At 41.1% G+C, this 18356-nt stretch overlaps 1 protein-coding gene across 1 annotated transcript in view; it reads right to left on the bottom strand.

Moving 5' to 3' along the window:
* The window catches only part of Gdap2 (ganglioside induced differentiation associated protein 2), an 88330-nt gene that overhangs the window by 63233 nt on the left and 6741 nt on the right, over positions 1–18356 (bottom strand). The window contains exons 4-6 of the mRNA XM_080281733.1: positions 17351–17460; positions 16299–16453; positions 15518–15602 (exon numbers count right to left, since the gene is read on the bottom strand). Of these exons, the coding sequence (XP_080137859.1) occupies positions 15518–15602; positions 16299–16453; positions 17351–17460 (350 nt within the window). The remainder of the gene's footprint in view (positions 1–15517; positions 15603–16298; positions 16454–17350; positions 17461–18356) is intronic.

Here is an 18356-nt window from a genome sequence, read left to right as displayed (position 1 = left end):
ACGATATTTAATGAGGCAAATCTGACGAAGAGAGAAAACAGGGATATCAAAGTTGAGCAGTGTGAGAAAAATAATGAAGGGAGGGTGGTGGTGGACAGTGATGATGATAAAGACACCTGGAGAGAGCATTATAAATGGTTGCTAAATGAGGCGTTTGACTGAAACGGGGAAAGCTTGGAGTCAGCGGATTCAGTGTTTGGCCCTTGGCCTTTGACTGATGCTACTGTAACCAGGGCAACAGACAGGATGCAGTTGGGGAAGGTGTCAGGTGTGTCTGGGTTGACTACTGAAATGCTAAAGGCCTCGGGATGTATAGGAGAGGGTTTAGTTACTGATTTGATCAATACGATTATATATGAGTGTGTTGTTCCAGATGACTGGTAGAAGAATGCGACTGTAGATGTGTACAAGGATAAGTGTGATACCCTGGAAAGTGGAAATTACAAAGGCATAAAACTTTCAGACCAGATAATGAAAGTACTGTAATGGAGAGAGTCCCATAAGGTTTGAGCAGGGAATGGGTGAATACTGATAAGATGCAGTTTGAGTTTATGCCATGCAAAGGGACTACTGATGTCAAATTCACTGTCTGACAACTTCAAGAAAAATATAAAGGAAAGAAAAGGTAGATGCATTTAGTTTTGTTGAGTTGGGGAAGGCCTTTGATAGAACACCTAGGGTGGTGGTGAGGTAGGCAATGAGAAAAGCTTGGGATCAAGAAGTGGCTGGTTAGAGTGGTTATGGTATTGTTATGTAGGTGCTCGCATCTGGGTGAAAGTGAATGGAGACTTTAGTAATGAGTTTTCCGTGAATGCTGCGCGCATCGGGGATCAGTCTTGAGCCCCGTATAGTTTGTCATGGTGCCTGAAGCTCTCTGATATGACTTTAGAAATGGACTCCCCTGGGAGATGTTGTATGCTGATGACTTGGCGTTGACGGCAGAAAACGAAAGGGGGACGAAGGAAAGGTTTAGGAAGTGGTGAGATAATATGGGGCACAAGGGCTTAAGAGTAAATGCAAGTAAAACAAAAGTGATGATATCTAGGGCTGGTGGCAGTACTCTCAAAGCAACAGGAGAGGGACCAAGTGCGATTTGCCACAAGGGTGTGGGAAGTAATTCCATCTTGTGCTGTAGCTGTGATAACTGGGTGGATAAGAGATGTAGTGGTATTAGAGGCAGACTGAGATAATGCTAATTTCATGTGTGAGATGCATCAGGGAGAGCATGTAGAGGTTATATGTGTGAAAGGACTAATCTTGCTGATGAGTCTCTTGAGTGTGTGGAAGAGATTTGTTATTTGATGGACATATGTGCTGAAGGTGAGGCTGGAGCCTAGCTCTGTGGCTAGGGTAAGGAGTGGTTGGAGGAAGTTCAGGGAGCTGCTGCCTCTCCTGACACTGAGAGGGCTCTCCCTCCGTGCTGGGGGATCTTTGTATGCGGCATGTGTTTGTAACGTAGTGATGTATGGTACTGAGACTGAGAAGTAAAGAAGGAGGATACTCATAGGCTTAAATGTAGAGAAATGACAATGATTAGATGGATGTGTAGTGCGTCCTTGAATGTGTGGCCTGGAGGGGCTAGGTTTATGACTGAAGGGTTCAGAGGAATGATGGGAGTGGAGTGTATTGATGTTTTGATAAGGAGGGGTAGAATGAGATGGTCAGCGCAATTAGAGAGAATGGAAGATGACAATTGGGTGCGGAAAGTGAGAAGCGCGAACACTGGGGGTAGAAGCTGCAAGATGCACACCGAAAAAGACCTGGAATGAGGTCATAGGGAGTGACCTCAGGAGTACGGGACTGAAAAGAAATTGAGCTGTGTGGAGGGCCACCACTAGGTAACCAGAGCCAATGCATGCAAGCATGTTGGAGCCTTTATAAATGATACAAAATGGTACGACAACATAATATCATTTAATTATGTTTCTATACAATTATTCACTTTAACTTGGCCTAAAACTGCTATCTCTCCACCTTGAATCTTAGTTGTAACAACAGATTCATGCTAAAATAAGATGCTAGTCAAGAAGTGCTATAGAATAAATGCGGAGCTAAGCTGTAGTACTGTCTTTCTCTAGGACAGACCAATGTGAAATAAGCAACAAAATGATGGGAATTTGGGTCAAGTTAAGGTGAAAGAACTGCAGCAATCTTGTTGAACACTTCTGTTATCTGAAGAAACAATGATTAGATAATGCAATGAGGAAACAATGACAAGATTCTACGTCCTGTAAGTAGAAAAAAATGGTAGCCTCTTCTTTTACAATGATAATTTGGTGTTGTACACTACCATTAGTCGTAATAATATTTTGTAGTCCCAGCTTAATCTGAAGTATGAGCCCAGTGAACTACAGGCTGAAGCAGAACTTATCCAGCAGTTTATCATATCCATTTTGGTGGACAGGAAAGGAATATGATGGATGCTGTAGAATATGCTTACTGTTGCAGTTATTTGAGAAGAGCATTTGGATTTATGTGAAGACCAGACAGACAAACGAGGAAAGTAAGGGGCATCGAGGAGCTGAGGTGGATGTGATGAAGTATTAAAAGTACCGTGAGAAGTCTTGGCAAACTGGTGAGAATGGAAATGAAAGGACTAAGCAGGAGAGTGTATATATGTTAAGAGGGGAAAAGGGGAAGACCAGGGATGAAGTGAAGTGATAGTGTGGAGAGGTACAGTTGCATAGCAGATGACTGAGTGACATGGAAGTTATTTGTTTGTGGCTACTCCTTCCGGAATTAAGACCTCCATGTCACCCTGTCCTCCTCTGTCAAGCTATCCTTCCTTCAAATCGCACCACCCTCTTCCATATACCTCTCCACCCCATCCCTCCATCTCATCCTCAATGTCCCCTTCTGAAGCTGATATATAAAAATCACATAGCCGTTATCACATGCTAGTATGATACAGAGTCACAACTGACCCAAGACATCCCATACATGATAAACTCCCTCTCTCCCTTCCACAACAGCTGCATTATATCTACTCCCAAACTAAATATTTACTGACTTCATAAATGAAGTATATAAACCAATCCACAGATATCACATTTATGACTAAAAAAAGATGACAGCTCTACAACACTGAACTCTCCCACAAAAGCTATCATTTATCCATTCCAAAAAAAAGTATTTACTATGGCTGAAATAGGCAGTACACAAATCACACAAGAAATGTCACACTTAAAATTATAATAGCTTTAAGACACATCACCCTCTCCTGCAACAGCTATAATCCACCCACTCTCACAACAGCTGCAACCTACTCACTCCCAAACATTTGACCCTCTCCCACAATGGTTGTAATCTACCCACTCCCAAACAATTTACCCTATCCAACAACAGCTGTAATCTATCATCATCATCATCATCATCATCATCCAGATCTCCTTTCCCACCCTAGGGCATGGTGAGGAGTAGCAACATCCAGACAGCCCAAGTTTGCCCAATTCAACGCTGTCACGTTAAGAAGGGGTGCCAAATCCCTGATCATGCACTTCTTCTGACAACATTCATCCAGCTGGCTCAATCTCTTGTCAGTCCCCTGGCCTCACCGACTTCCATACCTCTCTTCCTTACACACTCATCCACCATATCCCTCCACCTTCTCCTTGGCCTACCTCACCTGCTCCTTCCTTAATTTTCACTCAGATATACCATTTTCATCACTATTGTTATCCAAACTCTCCATATGATCATACCGTCTCAATACACTCTCTTCGATTCTGGTGTCCACAGACGTCCTCACTCCACATCATTCACGGATCACATAATTTCATATCCTATCCAGTCTCTGTACTCCACATACATTCCTCAGCAGTCCCATCTCCACTGCTCTCATGCCTGACCTTCCATTTTCATGCCACACCATAGTATCACATCCATATGTTACAGTTGGCTCTATAAGCCTCGTGTAGCTGCAACACTCAAGCCTCCATTTCTTATCAAGGCCTTCATTGCACCAGCTACTTTCCTTCCTTGTGTCATTCTACTTTCCACTTCTTTGGCACATTTCCTCTCTTTTCTATCACTGTACCCAAGTATTTGAACTCTCTCACCAATTCCAGTCTCTCTCCATTCACTGTAACATCACACTGGGAGTCACTTTCTCTCTCAATAACCATACTTTACTCTTTTCTACATTTACTCTCAAGGCATGATGCTCACTGACATCAGCAAAACTCTACACTAGACTACCAAGTTCTTGTCCATTACTTGCAAATACTACAGCATCATCAGCATACAACAAATTTGATTATTCCATCCATCACCATTCCTTACCAATGCTATCCCTCTCTCCATTACTTCTGTTTTTACTTCTTTCATCACCTCATCCATATATATATTGAACAACCATGGGGACATTACACAACCTTGTTGCAAGCCCACACTGATCGTGAACCATTCACTTTGATGCCCATCTACCCTTACATATGCCTCACTACCAGCATAAAAACTCAACGGCATCTAGCAGCTTACCATTTACACCATACATGCGCAAACCATTCCACAAGCCTTCTCTGTCTACTGTAATCTTCCCAGTATCTGACTTAACAGAGCCAAAGGCATGTCCAGAAATTAGGCCTGTCCGGATAATGGGCCCCTGCCTCCTGGACTGGTACTTATGGACCCTAACCCGGCCTAACTCAAAAAAACACCTAAATAACTCCCTACCAGACATGCATAGCACCTATTTATGACCCTATTCACACCAATAATGGACATAAAGCATGAAATAAATGAAAAGGAACCTGAGAATGAGGAATTAGAAGTGAGTATGAAAAATATTTAGCAGTGTACAGGGTACTGTATAAGAGACATTTCCTAAATTGAATGAAATTATCTGGTAGCAACAAGAACACACACACACACACACACACACACACACACACACACACACACACACACACACACACACACACACACACACACACACACACACACAGAAAAGGACATCACCTGAATTTAAGAAGTCAGGGGTCATGTTCTAAGTGACATGGGAGGCTTCAAGGCACCTCGTCCTTATCAATTATTTTGCATTGTTAACGGGTATGTCTGAAATGGTCTCATGTACGTTAATGATACAGTATCATCTAAATATCAACTGCGTACAAGGTGATCCAGATAAGTACTATACTGTAGAAGTCCGATTTTTCGGCATCTATGGGACCAGGCAAGTGCCGAAAAATCAAAATTGCCGAATTATCAAAAACCCTACCCACTCAGTGCCTTATATGTTTCGGTGAACACTATCATCACTACTCATATCATTACAAATGAGTTTGGAGACAGTACTGTATACTGTTTGATACTGTACAATACTGTAATGAATACAGTACTATACATGAATATGAAAAATAAAGAAATTAATGAACATACTGTATATAAATGTAATGGTACAGTAGGCCTACAAGTTCACATGCACTTACCTAAACTTATAGTAGGTTCCTTATTTACATATGTAATGGTACAGTAGGCCTACAAGTTCACATGCACTTACCTAAACTTATAGTAGGTTCCTTATTTACATATGTAATGGTACAGTAGGCCTACAAGTTCACATGCACTTACCTAAACTTATAGTAGGTTCCTTATTTACATATTCTTGCTAACACCAGTTAACTTTCCACTCGTGGAGGCCATTTTCAAAGCACGCAGATGTTTATACTGTTCACAACAGACAGCTGGTCCACTCAGGTGTTACAAAGCTCCTGTCTGATGTTACAGTGCTTACAGCACACTCGGATAGTAATCTCAGATATATTTCGGTACGAAGTTCACAAAGCACACAGAAGAATCGAGAGAAGTCGGCAGCAGCACGGCAACAACTCGGAGGAATGGCGGAAGAATGGTGGAACAGATTCTCTTTCCCATGCTAGACTTACTACATGATTGTCCTCTCTATATGCTATGAGAGAAAGAGCTAGCCTCTGAGCTTCATGGCAGTGGTAGACTCGTTCCATCACTTCCACTATCTCACTCACTAAGGCGGGTAAAGGCAGGTAGCTAGCTGGCGAGCCTCATGGAAAATTTCAAGACTGATGAAAAAAATCGGAAAATCTGCCGAACGATTAGAGATTTTCGTAAATGGGACTATTTCTCAATACTGCCGAAATGTCAGACGAGCAAACCTATAAACACAATGAATTTGACGAAGTTTAACCTCCTCATAAGAGACAAAAAAGTCCACAGTTGGAGCTGAAGTGGTTGCCATCTTCTTTGTTTGCAAACAGGGGAGCGCGCCGACTGCCAGGGGAATTTGCCCGCGAGTTCCAAACCTTGCCACGCCCACGCCATAGGTATTTTATGCATGTGGTTCGTTTTGGGGGGTCTGGCACCTTGCCGTGTCATACAAAACCGTGCCATAGAAGCACGCACCATAGGTGACTTGACTGTAATTATAATATAATAATAATAATAAAAACAAAAACAATAATGCGAGGGCCGTGAGAGGACAATGTGGAGGTCTGTTAGATCATATGATTGTGGTATGCAAGATCAAGCAGAGAAGAGTGAGATGGACCAGGAGAGAGAGAGGAGCAGTTAGGGAGAAACACTGAAAGTCGAGAAGCTTGTAGAAGTGATAGTAGAAAGAAATGCAAAAGCATGAGAGATGTAGGTGGTAGACTATTGACCCATGGGGATGAAGTAAGGACCAGATGGAAAGAATATTTTGAAAGCCTGATGAATAGGAATAGAGAGAGCAGAGCCACTGTATACATGATTGATTTGGGGGTGTGCAGAGAAGGACTGCTGTCCCAGGAAATGTGACACTCGCACAGGTGAAGAAAGCTGTGAAGCGGCTGAAAAATGGGAATGCAGCTGGAGTTCATGAGGTGTATGCAGACAGGTTTAAGTGTAGTGGACAGAGCGGAATGAAATGCTTGTTGGAGATATGTAAGAGGGCATAGATGAGCATAACTGTACCAGTGGAGTAGAAAAAGGCTGTGATTGCACCCCTGTACAAAAATAACGGTGAGCCAAGTGAATACAAGAATTATCGTAGCATAAGATTACTGAGTGTGGTACGAAAGGTATATGAAAGAAATATTATACAGAATGTAAGAGAGATATAAGTCCTAGTGAGTGATTAACAGGGTGGCTTTAGGAGTGGCAGAGGATGTATGGATTAAATGTTTACAGTAAGACAGATAGTGGAGAAGGCTTGTGAGAAGGACTATAAGGTGTTTGTGGCATTTATGAATCTGGAAAAAGCAAAGCAGACAGAGAAGGTCTGTGGAAGATTTTGCACATGTATGGTGTAGATGGTAGGCTGCTGGATGCTGTCAAGAGTTTTTATGATGGTAGTGAGGCATATGTAAGGGTAAATGGGCATCAAAGTGAATGGTTCATGATCAGTGTGGGCGTGTGACAAGGCTGTGTGATGTCCCCATGGTTATTCAATATATATATGGATGAGGTGATTAAAGAAGTAAAAACACAAGTAATGGTGAGGGGGATGATGTTGGTAATGAATGGTGATGGATGGAATACCTCAAATTTGTTGTATGCTGATGATGTAGTACTACTTGCAAATACTGGACAAGAACTTGGTAGAGTAGTGCAGAGTTTTGCTGATGTCTGTAAGCATCGTGCCTTGAGAGTAAATGTACAAATTAGTAAAGTGATGGTTACTGAGAGAGAAGGTGACTCCCAGTGTAAGGCTGCAGCAAATGGAGAGAGACTGAAATTGGTGAAAGAGTTCAAATACCTGGGTACAGTGATAGAGAAGAGAGAAGAATGTGCAAAAGAAGTGGAAAGTAGAGTAACACAAGGAAGAAGAGTAGCTGGTGCAATGAAGGCCTTGATAAGAAAAAGAGGCTTGAGTGTTGCAGCTGCACGAGGCTTACATGAAGCAGTGTTAGTGAGACTCTGGTGTGGCATGAAAATGAAAAGTCAAGCGCGACAGCAGTGGAGATTGAACTGCTGAGGAATGTATGTGGAGTACAGAGAGTGGATAGGATACAAAATAATGTGGAATGTGGTTCGTGAAAGATGCGGTGTGGGGAAGTCTGTGGACACCAAAATCGAGGAGGGTGTACTGAGGTATCATGGTCATATGGAGTGAATGGATAACAACACAGTGGTGCAATATGGTATATCTGAGTGAATTTGAGGGAGGGAGGAGGAGAGGTAGGCCAAGGAGAAGGTGGAGGGTTATGATAGATGAGTGTGTGAGGAAGAGAAGTTTGGAAGTCAGTGAGGCTAGGGGACTGACAAGAGATCGAGCTGGCTGGATGAATATTGTGAGGAGAAGCGCATGATCAGGGATTTGGCACCCCTCTTAATGCGACTGCATCTGGACTGACTCTATCGAATATGTTTATGTGAAGCTATAGTACGTGGTGAATGTTTTTGGTGTATTAGATAGGGCCAGGATTCCCAGGGTTTGAATGGTCAGTGAATGGAAGTGTGGCCCATTGGACTGGGCAAATTTGGGCTGTCAGGATGTTGCTACTCCTCACCCTGCCCTAGGGTGTGAATGGAGGTCTGGCTGATGATAATTATGATGATGATAACAATAACAATACTACTACAGTACTGCAAATAATTTTGATAGTAATAATAATAATAGTAATTATAAAACCCATACTCTTACCAGTCCCCCTCATGGGACCTCTTCCCTTAGCTGGAGGGGGGGGAAAAAAAAAAAAAAAAAAAAAAATCATCCATTATCAGCTCGCGTACTCTAAAAAGCATGTCATCCAGATTCAGGAGGTCAAAACTTACCAACTATCACCAGACGACACAGTTTCTTGAGGAGATGAAGCAAGCACCACTTAACTAATAACATCTCTCTCTACAGATAATAACTAGATCAAATTATGGGCTGTTTCTACTGTCACAGCTCAACTCCCTTACTATAACTCTTCAGATAATTTCCGACACAGCACTAGGATAACATTAAAAACAATGCTGAAATAATGCAGTGCTATTCCTTATGATGACACCTAATAATTTTTGACATATCCGGCAACATTAAAAACTCTACTAATAATTTTTTACATTAACAATAAAATTACCGTGCTCTATATTATTTCTTACATAACAGTATGATAACACTAAAAATTAATGGTGAAATAATGCAGGTTTAGTTCTATTGATATCTCTCAAAATAATTTTTGCAATAATGGTAAAATAACCTTCATATTATGGTAATTTTTTACACAGCAATAATATTAAAAAAATAATGCATGGTTATTCCTCCCAGTGATGACTCTCCTGATAATTTTTGAAAGAAAAAATAAAAATAAAAATAAAAAAATGAATAAATGCAACGCTTAGTGAAGCAAGAGAAACAATCCCAGTATAAATAAAGGCAAGTGGTTTTGGAGATTTCATAATGTCTCTTCTTCAACAATATATTCTGCATATTACACCTAAATATCAACCTGTATGTTACTGATACAAACTTTTTCACTGACAATATGGCATCAATAACATACAAGAGAATGTCAGGAGTGTAACATGCAAAATAAATACACTACGAAGGAAGTGTTAAGGTGCCTCCAGCTCCACTTGGAGTACAGCAATGAGACTTAGCACACATTTATCACAGCTTACTGAAAATATTCATTAAAACCACAGCAGAAAAACATCAATTATTAGTATGCTAACTCAATGAGTCCAGTGATTTTTTTTTTCATGTTATCTTTGCCACTGCCTGATGATTTTACTCAGCCTACAACAGCTCTTTTGAACCGGAGGGGTCAGATAAAACATTATAAACCCCTTCAACACAACAGTTAAATAAAATAATTTAGCAACAGCAAAGATATTACTTACAAAGACATCAACTGGATTCCAGGGGTTAACCTGATAGAGATTTCAGAAAAAATTTTTAATAAATAATAAGCTTCATGCACACCCAAATTCAAAGTGTAAAGAAAATTATGGCAGCTTTTAAAATGTCAATAATGGGTGACTTTCCGCCTTCTGTAGCATAAGTCCAGTGCAACTGTGTGTTTACTATAACCTAACAAATCTCCCTAACTTTTCAGCTCAGTTGATGGTCAAAGTGTTGGCAGACTGAAAAGATTTATCTAGTAACCAAAAGAAACTTATTCCTAACATATAACTATGGCTCATAAAATTTAATGCAACCATGACTTAGTACAGTATTCAATTTGTGGGAGTGGCCCAGTTACATCAAGTATCAATTTATGGGAGTGGCCCAGTTACATCAAGTGAAAAGAAACTGGCTATAGTCCACCAGACTTCATTTTATCCTCTTGGTTCAACAGCACAACAAACTGTGCCGTTACATTTACGTCACTATTACAAAATTAAATATATATTACTGCCAACTCGGTGAGTGTGTACTCTATTTCACTGGACATGTTCTTGATTAGCTTTCCCTTTATCACACACACACACACGAGCATAGCTCATTGCCTGTATAGTATATCAGAACTAGGTAAATATGACTACGTAAATACACACACACACACACACACACACACACACACACACACACACACAAAGTTAAGAGAAACATAAAGGTGTTTTTATAAGCAATTTTTAGTGGGATTATGCACGCTAAGTTTAGTGTAAAACAGCCTTACTTAAATATGATACTAGTACTCCCTCTATTGTGCACTGTCAGAGCTGATTCACATAATTTTCTTTACAATATCGTATCCATCAACAAATACTGTACTGTACAAGCAAAACAGCCCCCTAGAATTGAAACGAGAAGGTCCCATGCTTTAGAGATTTCCCAGTGTATAAGGATGAACCACTTCACTCAGATGACACATTTTTTTTTTTTTATCCTTGCTACCTTCACAAGCTTTACATTAACCTTCAGAGAGACTTGTCAAACTGCAGGGGCAAGAAAAAGCCTTCATTAATCCCTCTGTACTAGAGTTATTTTCTTAACTTAGTACAATCGTTTGGAGGCATACAACAGGCCATCCCAAATCAGAATTACACTCAGCCACAGAACACTTTCCACACCTGCCCATACTCCCTCATTCAAATTACATAAACTGAAACAATAATTCTAATTGTTTTCTTTTTAAATAACACAACAGAGGAAGGAAAAACAAATGAACAATAAAAAAAAAAATAATCCATACACCAGACTACTGGCATCCTCCATTCATAAAAAATCTGTAACAGTTGGACTTGAACAGCTGTAGGATGAAGTTTGGGGAGAAACAACTCCTGTGATGCGAGTTCCAGAGAGATACGGTGCAGGGAATAAATGATTTCTGATAGGCAGAAGTTCTGCAATATGGCTTTGTGACATTCCGCTCATGAGCGATTTGTGGTAGGTTGGGGAGCTCACCATCCACTCACTCAATGTAGTGCTGCTCTCGGGTGTCTGTCCTTTCCTCTCCATCCTTCTTTCCTTCCATTCTCTTGTCTTTCTTTCCTTCATTCCTTCCTTGTCCTTCCACCTACAGGTGACTTTACACTCCCTCTTCTGTCTTTCTTTCCTTCATTCTTTCCACTTCCTTCAGCCTGTGGGTGACTCTACACTAAGTAACAAGCCAATTGGTTTCCTGTACACCAGGAAACCAGTTACTATGCTAGATGGTAACCGTATAACCAAATTTTGGCACCTGGTGGTTTAGTGGGTAATTTTTGCACTCCAGTTGGATTAAGCCAGTGAAGGTTTATATCCAAGGGGTGGTTGGGGTTTATTGCTCACGTAATGCCACTCAGGGATGAGTGAGGCTGGTCACTCTCATCTTAAATGTCAGGACCAACTGCCTAGCCCCGGGCTCCTACGCTCCTCCTGGGGCAATGTAGGATTGGATGATGGATGGATGGCAATAGATAGAGAGACAGATAGTGAGTAATCAAAATTAGCTGAAGTGAAGTTTAAAACAGTGTCAACTGCAAATTCAGATCTGATATAACAACAGGCACCACCCCTGTTACGGAAGTTTGTGAGGAGATGATAACCAGGAAAATGAAATGGGGATATGGAGTGTAAGAAAAAATGAATTTAATTCAAACTAGTACTGAGACCACAGATATTGTGAAGAATAAGTGATGGAGTTAGAATGAGGGTGTATGGATGGTTAAGGAGGGATATGAGTTGTGGCTAAGTGCAAATTCAACTTAGAATGGACTATAACAAGAGTAAGACACAACAGCATCCTCAGGTTGAAGGGATACAACATTTAATCCAGTGACAAGTATAACTAACTTTTTTTGCTGCCTCGAGATGATTTCATTCAACTTACAGTACAATTCTAGTAATTAAGGGGTTAATGAAGGCAAAATCAAAGTTCTTCAGTTCCAAGAGTATCTACGAAGCCGATGAATATTGTGTGTTGGTTCCAATAACAGCAGCAGGAGTGACAAGCCCAGGTTCGTCTCAACATGAACCCAGAGGACTGCAGGATGAAGATGCTCTCCTCCTGCAACTCATCATGCTTGTTTCAGGGATAGAGAGAGTGCTGAGAGACGTTTGCGTAACTAGGATGTGGAGTTGCAAAGGTATATCAATGCCACCACATGAAGGCATTCCTCACCAGCACTGGTAGCAATAATAAAAAATAATATAGGTCATCAGACTGAGTGGGTTAATGGAGAGCAAAATGCTAGACAACCTCAACTGGCCACAGAGCCAACTTCAAAAAATCCTGCAGTACCAAAAACCAGCTGAATGCAAGAAGGAGGGGAAGGGGAGGGGAGGGGAGGATGATATGTAAACAAAATCCATGCGCAACATAGCACTAAAGTTGCCGAGGGGGACACATACCACTATTTTATCGGCAACCGGAGAGCAACAGTCGCCACACTAGTACTCTCTCTCTTTCTTCTCTCTAGGGGGGATGGTAATGTTCTAGAAATAAAAGGTCAAGGCAGCTAAGAGTTCTGTCCACCATACATATATATGTGGAGTTGCTATAACATTACATTACCTCTTTTCATTTGTACCAGGTCTGAAAATAGAGATTGGTAGGAGATGTTGATATGGATTTCACAACAAAAGGGAGGGACTAATAGGATAAAGACTGTACAGTTTCCCATACTCTGAAACTGTCATACACTTAAAAGCTGTTCAAGAAAAGGAGGGAATGAATTCATCCGTAAGTTTCTGAAATTGTACATAAAGTGAGTTTATGTTTATTTAATGACAGATTAAAACCTACACACTGCGTACCGTAAGTAAAGAAGGGGCTCATTCTTACGTATATACATAAACAACAACACCACTGTCTGGAATGAAGCTGGACTGTGTCTTGCACAGATGACAAATCAGTGATATATTAATAACCACCTAAGTATGTGGAAACTTTTCCTGGAAAACACCTGAACTTCCTTTCCAACATACCAGTGAAAATTCAAGACATGAGCAATTAGCTACAGTACTACAAATGATTCCTGGCCTGGAGTAACCAGCTTAAGTACTCAAATTCAAACTGTATCCTTTATAATGGATAATTCAATTCCCAATGAAAAAAAATCTGATGTATTCACATTAAAATCCACTTGAAGCTGATCACAAAATGAGTGAACTTTCAATTTATTTACACAATGAGAACTGAAAAGGTGGCATGCTCTTATCTCAGCTCCAGAAGTGTTACACAAGAGTTTATGCAGAACAGAACACAACTGAGAAGTGTTATCAGGTGAACCTGAATGACCCCAGTTACATGGAAACCAATTGTAGAACTGATAACAAATGAAAATAATCAAACTGCAAACCCTGCTGACTGAGTGTGCATCCTATAATACCAGAAATCATCAAGTGGTAGAGACCCACCTGTTTATAACCAGGAGAAGCTGACAAAGAAATCATGAAATATACTTATACTGAAGTTTTTATAATGGGGTAGAGTCAGGATTCCATGGGTCTGAATGGTGAGTAAATGAGTGTATAGTTCATTTAATTGGGCAGGCTTCTGATTAGTTTCCCTTGTCAGGCTTTTTTCTTGCTCTCTGGACCCTATCTCACCTCATCTAGGGTAGGAAACAAGGTTTGGATGATGATGATCATGGATGACGATGACGATGATCATAAAGCCATGTCATACTGTATATTTTCACTGGTATGTGCTGAACTGTGAATGACCAGGGCACAGGAAGCCTACCCCTATTGCAGAAGACACCACACACAGTATGAGGCTTCAGGATGGCATGACCAAACTAAGGAAAACGTACACGCTACCTCAGTCGCACAATTTACACTGAATTTGTTGGGCTATAAAAAAACAGCTGCATGGAAATTAACCATAAATTAGAGGCACATAAGCAGTCGATTTAATGACCACACTGGACTAGCCAAAGCTTAACCCATTTACCGACTCCTTTCTGATTTTATTCTTACTACTTTTGCAGAGGTCAGCCTGATGACAGAGGACAGAATGATGTTGAGGTGATTCAGTTTCAGCCATTCCCTCTATGATTATGGCAAACAGAGACAAATGAATAGACAGATTTTCAGAGGCTCTCATTTGGACTGAGAGGAAATTTTCAAACTGAAGGAGTTAGATATAGCCTCTGCTAATCCCTTCCATCCATGAGGTCTTCAAGCTCAGTAAGATTATTATAAAGTACAGCACTCTACCTAGAATTAACTGGAAAAAAAAAAGTCATCAGATGCATGGAGTTAAACTGTATGTCACACTTCCACAGTGAAAATGTTTAAGAAGTTAAGTAAATTATGGTAAAGAAAAAGAAATTTGTCTTCTCTCCCACATGCTTGGCACTGTCCCATTCTACTGTGAATTACATCAGCATTCCTTATGTATAATTCTGAGTAGATTGGTAAACAAAGGTTAATCCATCCATCCATCCATCATCCAATCCTACATTGCCCCATGAGGAGCGTAGGAGCCCGGGGCTAGGCAGTTGGTCCTGACATTTAAGATGAGAGTGACCAACCTCACTCATCCCTGAGTGGCATTACGAGAGCAATAAACCCCAACCACCCCTTGGATATAAACCTTCATCGGCTCAATCCGATTGGAGCACAATAATTACCCATTAAACCACCAGGCGCCAAAATTTGATTATATGGTTACACTAACCAAAATAATCACAAATTTAAAAACATAAAGCATCACAAACACAATACAGTGCAAATCATTGTATGTCAAACTCCCTAAGAACATAACTCATCAACTGTCTTCAACTGTATACTGTCAATGAAATGTCAGCTCAACCCCTCGTATCTGGTGAATTATTTTTCATTTTATTCTTGCCATCTCCAAATAAGTATATTCAAGTTTGAAGAGACTCCAGATCAGACAGGCTAGATGTAGCTTTCACTAACCTCCTTCCGACAGGATTATACACAGTGTTAAATAAAACTGTCTGGAGGCTGCAAGAATAAGTCACTATAACATCATCAAACAGCTCTCATTTATACGAAACTTTCTCTCTGATGAACAAAACCTTTACGTGAAAAATTAAAATTGCACATACAAAAATCTGTAACATGGTTTTTCACTTTACTCAAAAATAATATACAATGCTAAATCATTAACTCACTTCAGTAAGCTGCCTCAACCCTCACCCACTCTACCCCAACATACAACCGCAACCTTACCTTCATACTTGTGCTGTGGGTTGTCAATTATGCGAATCTGGCGGTCTGGGATCACTGGCTCTCCATACTTGTCACCAAGGTCCAACTGGAAGAAATGGGGGTGCTTATACAGACTGCAAGGATTAGGAAAAAGAAAGAGAGAAAAAGGATAAATATGACAGAAGAAGAATTAATGAACAACATGCCCAACAAAAAATGGCCACATGCTCATTCATTCATCAGTCAAACATCCAGGATACAGATTCCACCTCCAGGCACAAGTTTCTATACACACACACACACACACACACACACACACACACACACACACACACGTTATGAACATATTACCTATCAGAGCCATTCTACCAATAATTACCTTAAATAGAGGTGCTTTAAACCTCTACCATACATTCCTCCATACTGAAGCAACAACATGACTAAAAAATGTTACCAAACAGAAGGAGTTAACCTCCATTATCAATTTACAAGCAAGAGGTTAGAGCTAAACTGCTGTTCTCAGGATATGCCTGGCAAGTACAAGTTTGTAGCACAGGAAGCTAGTACATACTGATCCCCAGACTATCATCTTTACTCAGACACTAGAGGGATGCCTTCATACAGTGACACCGAAATAACTGGGCAACACCACCACATGGTTATACAAACATCCCTTAACTCCCTCCCTATTCCCTGAAAGATGGATGATGGACTGAAGTAAAGAGGCCACTTCAGCCTGCAGTCCACCAGGTTCAGGTGTAGATGAGCCTGGTACCACAACCAACAACAACTCAATACTCACAGGCAAGAGGTATGATCCACACTGCTGTTCCTGTGATGAGCGAGGGAAGTACAGAGGCATAAGTAGCTGGTAGATACTGATGTCTATACTCTCAGTCACCAGCACGACTCTCTCCAGCTGCGACCCCCAGTGCTCCAGGAACCTGCGTATTGTACCTGGTGGGGGTGGGGAAAAAAAGCTGGCTGAGTTGTGAAGAGCAGGGTAAGTAACAGGGTACCTGGCAAATCCATATGACACCCTTTAGAGTCTAGGGGCCTGAAGCTCAGCTACTGTACTCTGGAACATTAATGAGTACCATTTTATATGACAAAACTGCTATCAAAGATGTAGCTCAGCCTCCTACCTTTAAATGTTCTGAGATAGGCTTGGGATTGCTCGACTGACTGACTGATACAAACAAACCTAGCAGAATAACAGAAAAAGACATTGCCACCAAAAAGGAACACTGAGTTAAAAACAAGAAGCTGTTTTTAACAACTATAAGAGAGTATGTGGCATTACTGTAGAGAAACTGATTGACAGCAAAGTAAATACTACCTCAGGAAACAGAGTTATGTGGCATTGGCATTACTATATATATCATCATCATCAACCTCTTTTTCCCACACAAAGATGGCATGAGGCAGGGTCCACGAGAAAGTGGAGGGAAAAATATTGACAATTAGTTGGGTAATGACTCATGTAATACTATGTAAACACTCTGGTTTAGAAGTACTGACAGATATAAAGTTAAGAGTTCTCTCCCCACAGATTATGAGACCAACAGAGTATGTAGCATTCCTGTTCAGAGAGAGAAACTGATTATAGATGGCAGCTCATTTACTGTAACCTGACAAAGATCCCTAACCCATTTCAGCTCAGTTAATGGCCATGTGTGGTAAGTTTGGGGGTTTGTACTAGTAAGCAAGGACACTCACCTCTATCTCATAACTAGGGATAATCAAATTCCATGCAACAATGACTTAGTACCGTATTCGTGTTGTGTTGTGGGAGTGGCTCAGCTCTATCTTGTGAAAAGAAACCCATTATAACAGAACTGGATATTGACTCACGCAGGGCAATGTGAGCTCCCTGGTCTGGTGGGTATCCTCTCCTAACTGAGTTGATCACACACAGCGCCACCACCTTCATCCGACGCTCCACCACACTCTGCAACGTTCGCCTGCAAACACAATGATGACTGTTATTCTGGTCAGTGATCAGGAATAAAGAGTGTGGAAATCTGTGAACACCAGAATCAGAGAGAGTGTGCTTAGATGTTATGGTCAATTTGTGAATAGGGTGGTGAAAAGGATGTGGGTGAGCAAATTTGAGGGTGGAAGGCGACATGGTAGGCCAAGCAGGCGGATTGATATGATAAATAAGAGTGAAAAAGAAAGGTATAAGCAGTCAGCGCTCATTTAACACATGAACAGAGTGCACAAACCATACATAACATGGAAGACAACTTTTGAGGCCAAAAAATGGTAAAAATGCGAAAATGAGAGATATAACGTGGGTGAAGAAATCTGCCCATTTTTTCAAAAACCATACAGTGCTACACTGCGACGATGGGATTATGCGGCCTAAGGCCAAAAATTATGGTTTAAAGTCATTATCCAAAAATTGGTCATAATGCAGCGGGAACAAACATAAAGCGGGCAGCGACAGTCACGGCGTGGGTTGCATCAGCCAATGGTGTATGGCTGTCAGGTGTCTGTGCGAGGTGTTGTCACAGTCCACTGAGCATTCCTGCCCCACTTAAGCCTACCCTCTCCCTGCCCTCTGGCTCCATACGTGTTGTGTGTTATCTTTGCTCTTTTTTTTTTGGCCACCAGACCCAGCCCAACCATACCACCACACCATGACCCAGCAAGATATCAAAAAAGTCTGGCCCAAGAGCATAAGCTTGATGTCATCATGCGGAAGGAGAGAGGAGAATGGAATTGTGCCATCACCAAGTTGTATCAGGTCAACGAATCAACTACTCGTACAATCCTGGGGAAGGACACCACTGTGAAGACCGTGCAGGCCTAAGGGGGATCTCCCATGGACCAGAGGATTCTAGTGTCCGACCCA

This window comes from Coenobita brevimanus, chromosome 90, assembly GCF_032717465.1.
Source record: "Coenobita brevimanus isolate Jiangsu-jjx chromosome 90, ASM3271746v2, whole genome shotgun sequence".
In the NCBI taxonomy this organism is placed as follows: domain Eukaryota; kingdom Metazoa; phylum Arthropoda; class Malacostraca; order Decapoda; family Coenobitidae; genus Coenobita; species Coenobita brevimanus.
Note: the sequence above shows the minus strand (reverse complement) of the source record. Positions and strands in the feature narration are given on the sequence as shown.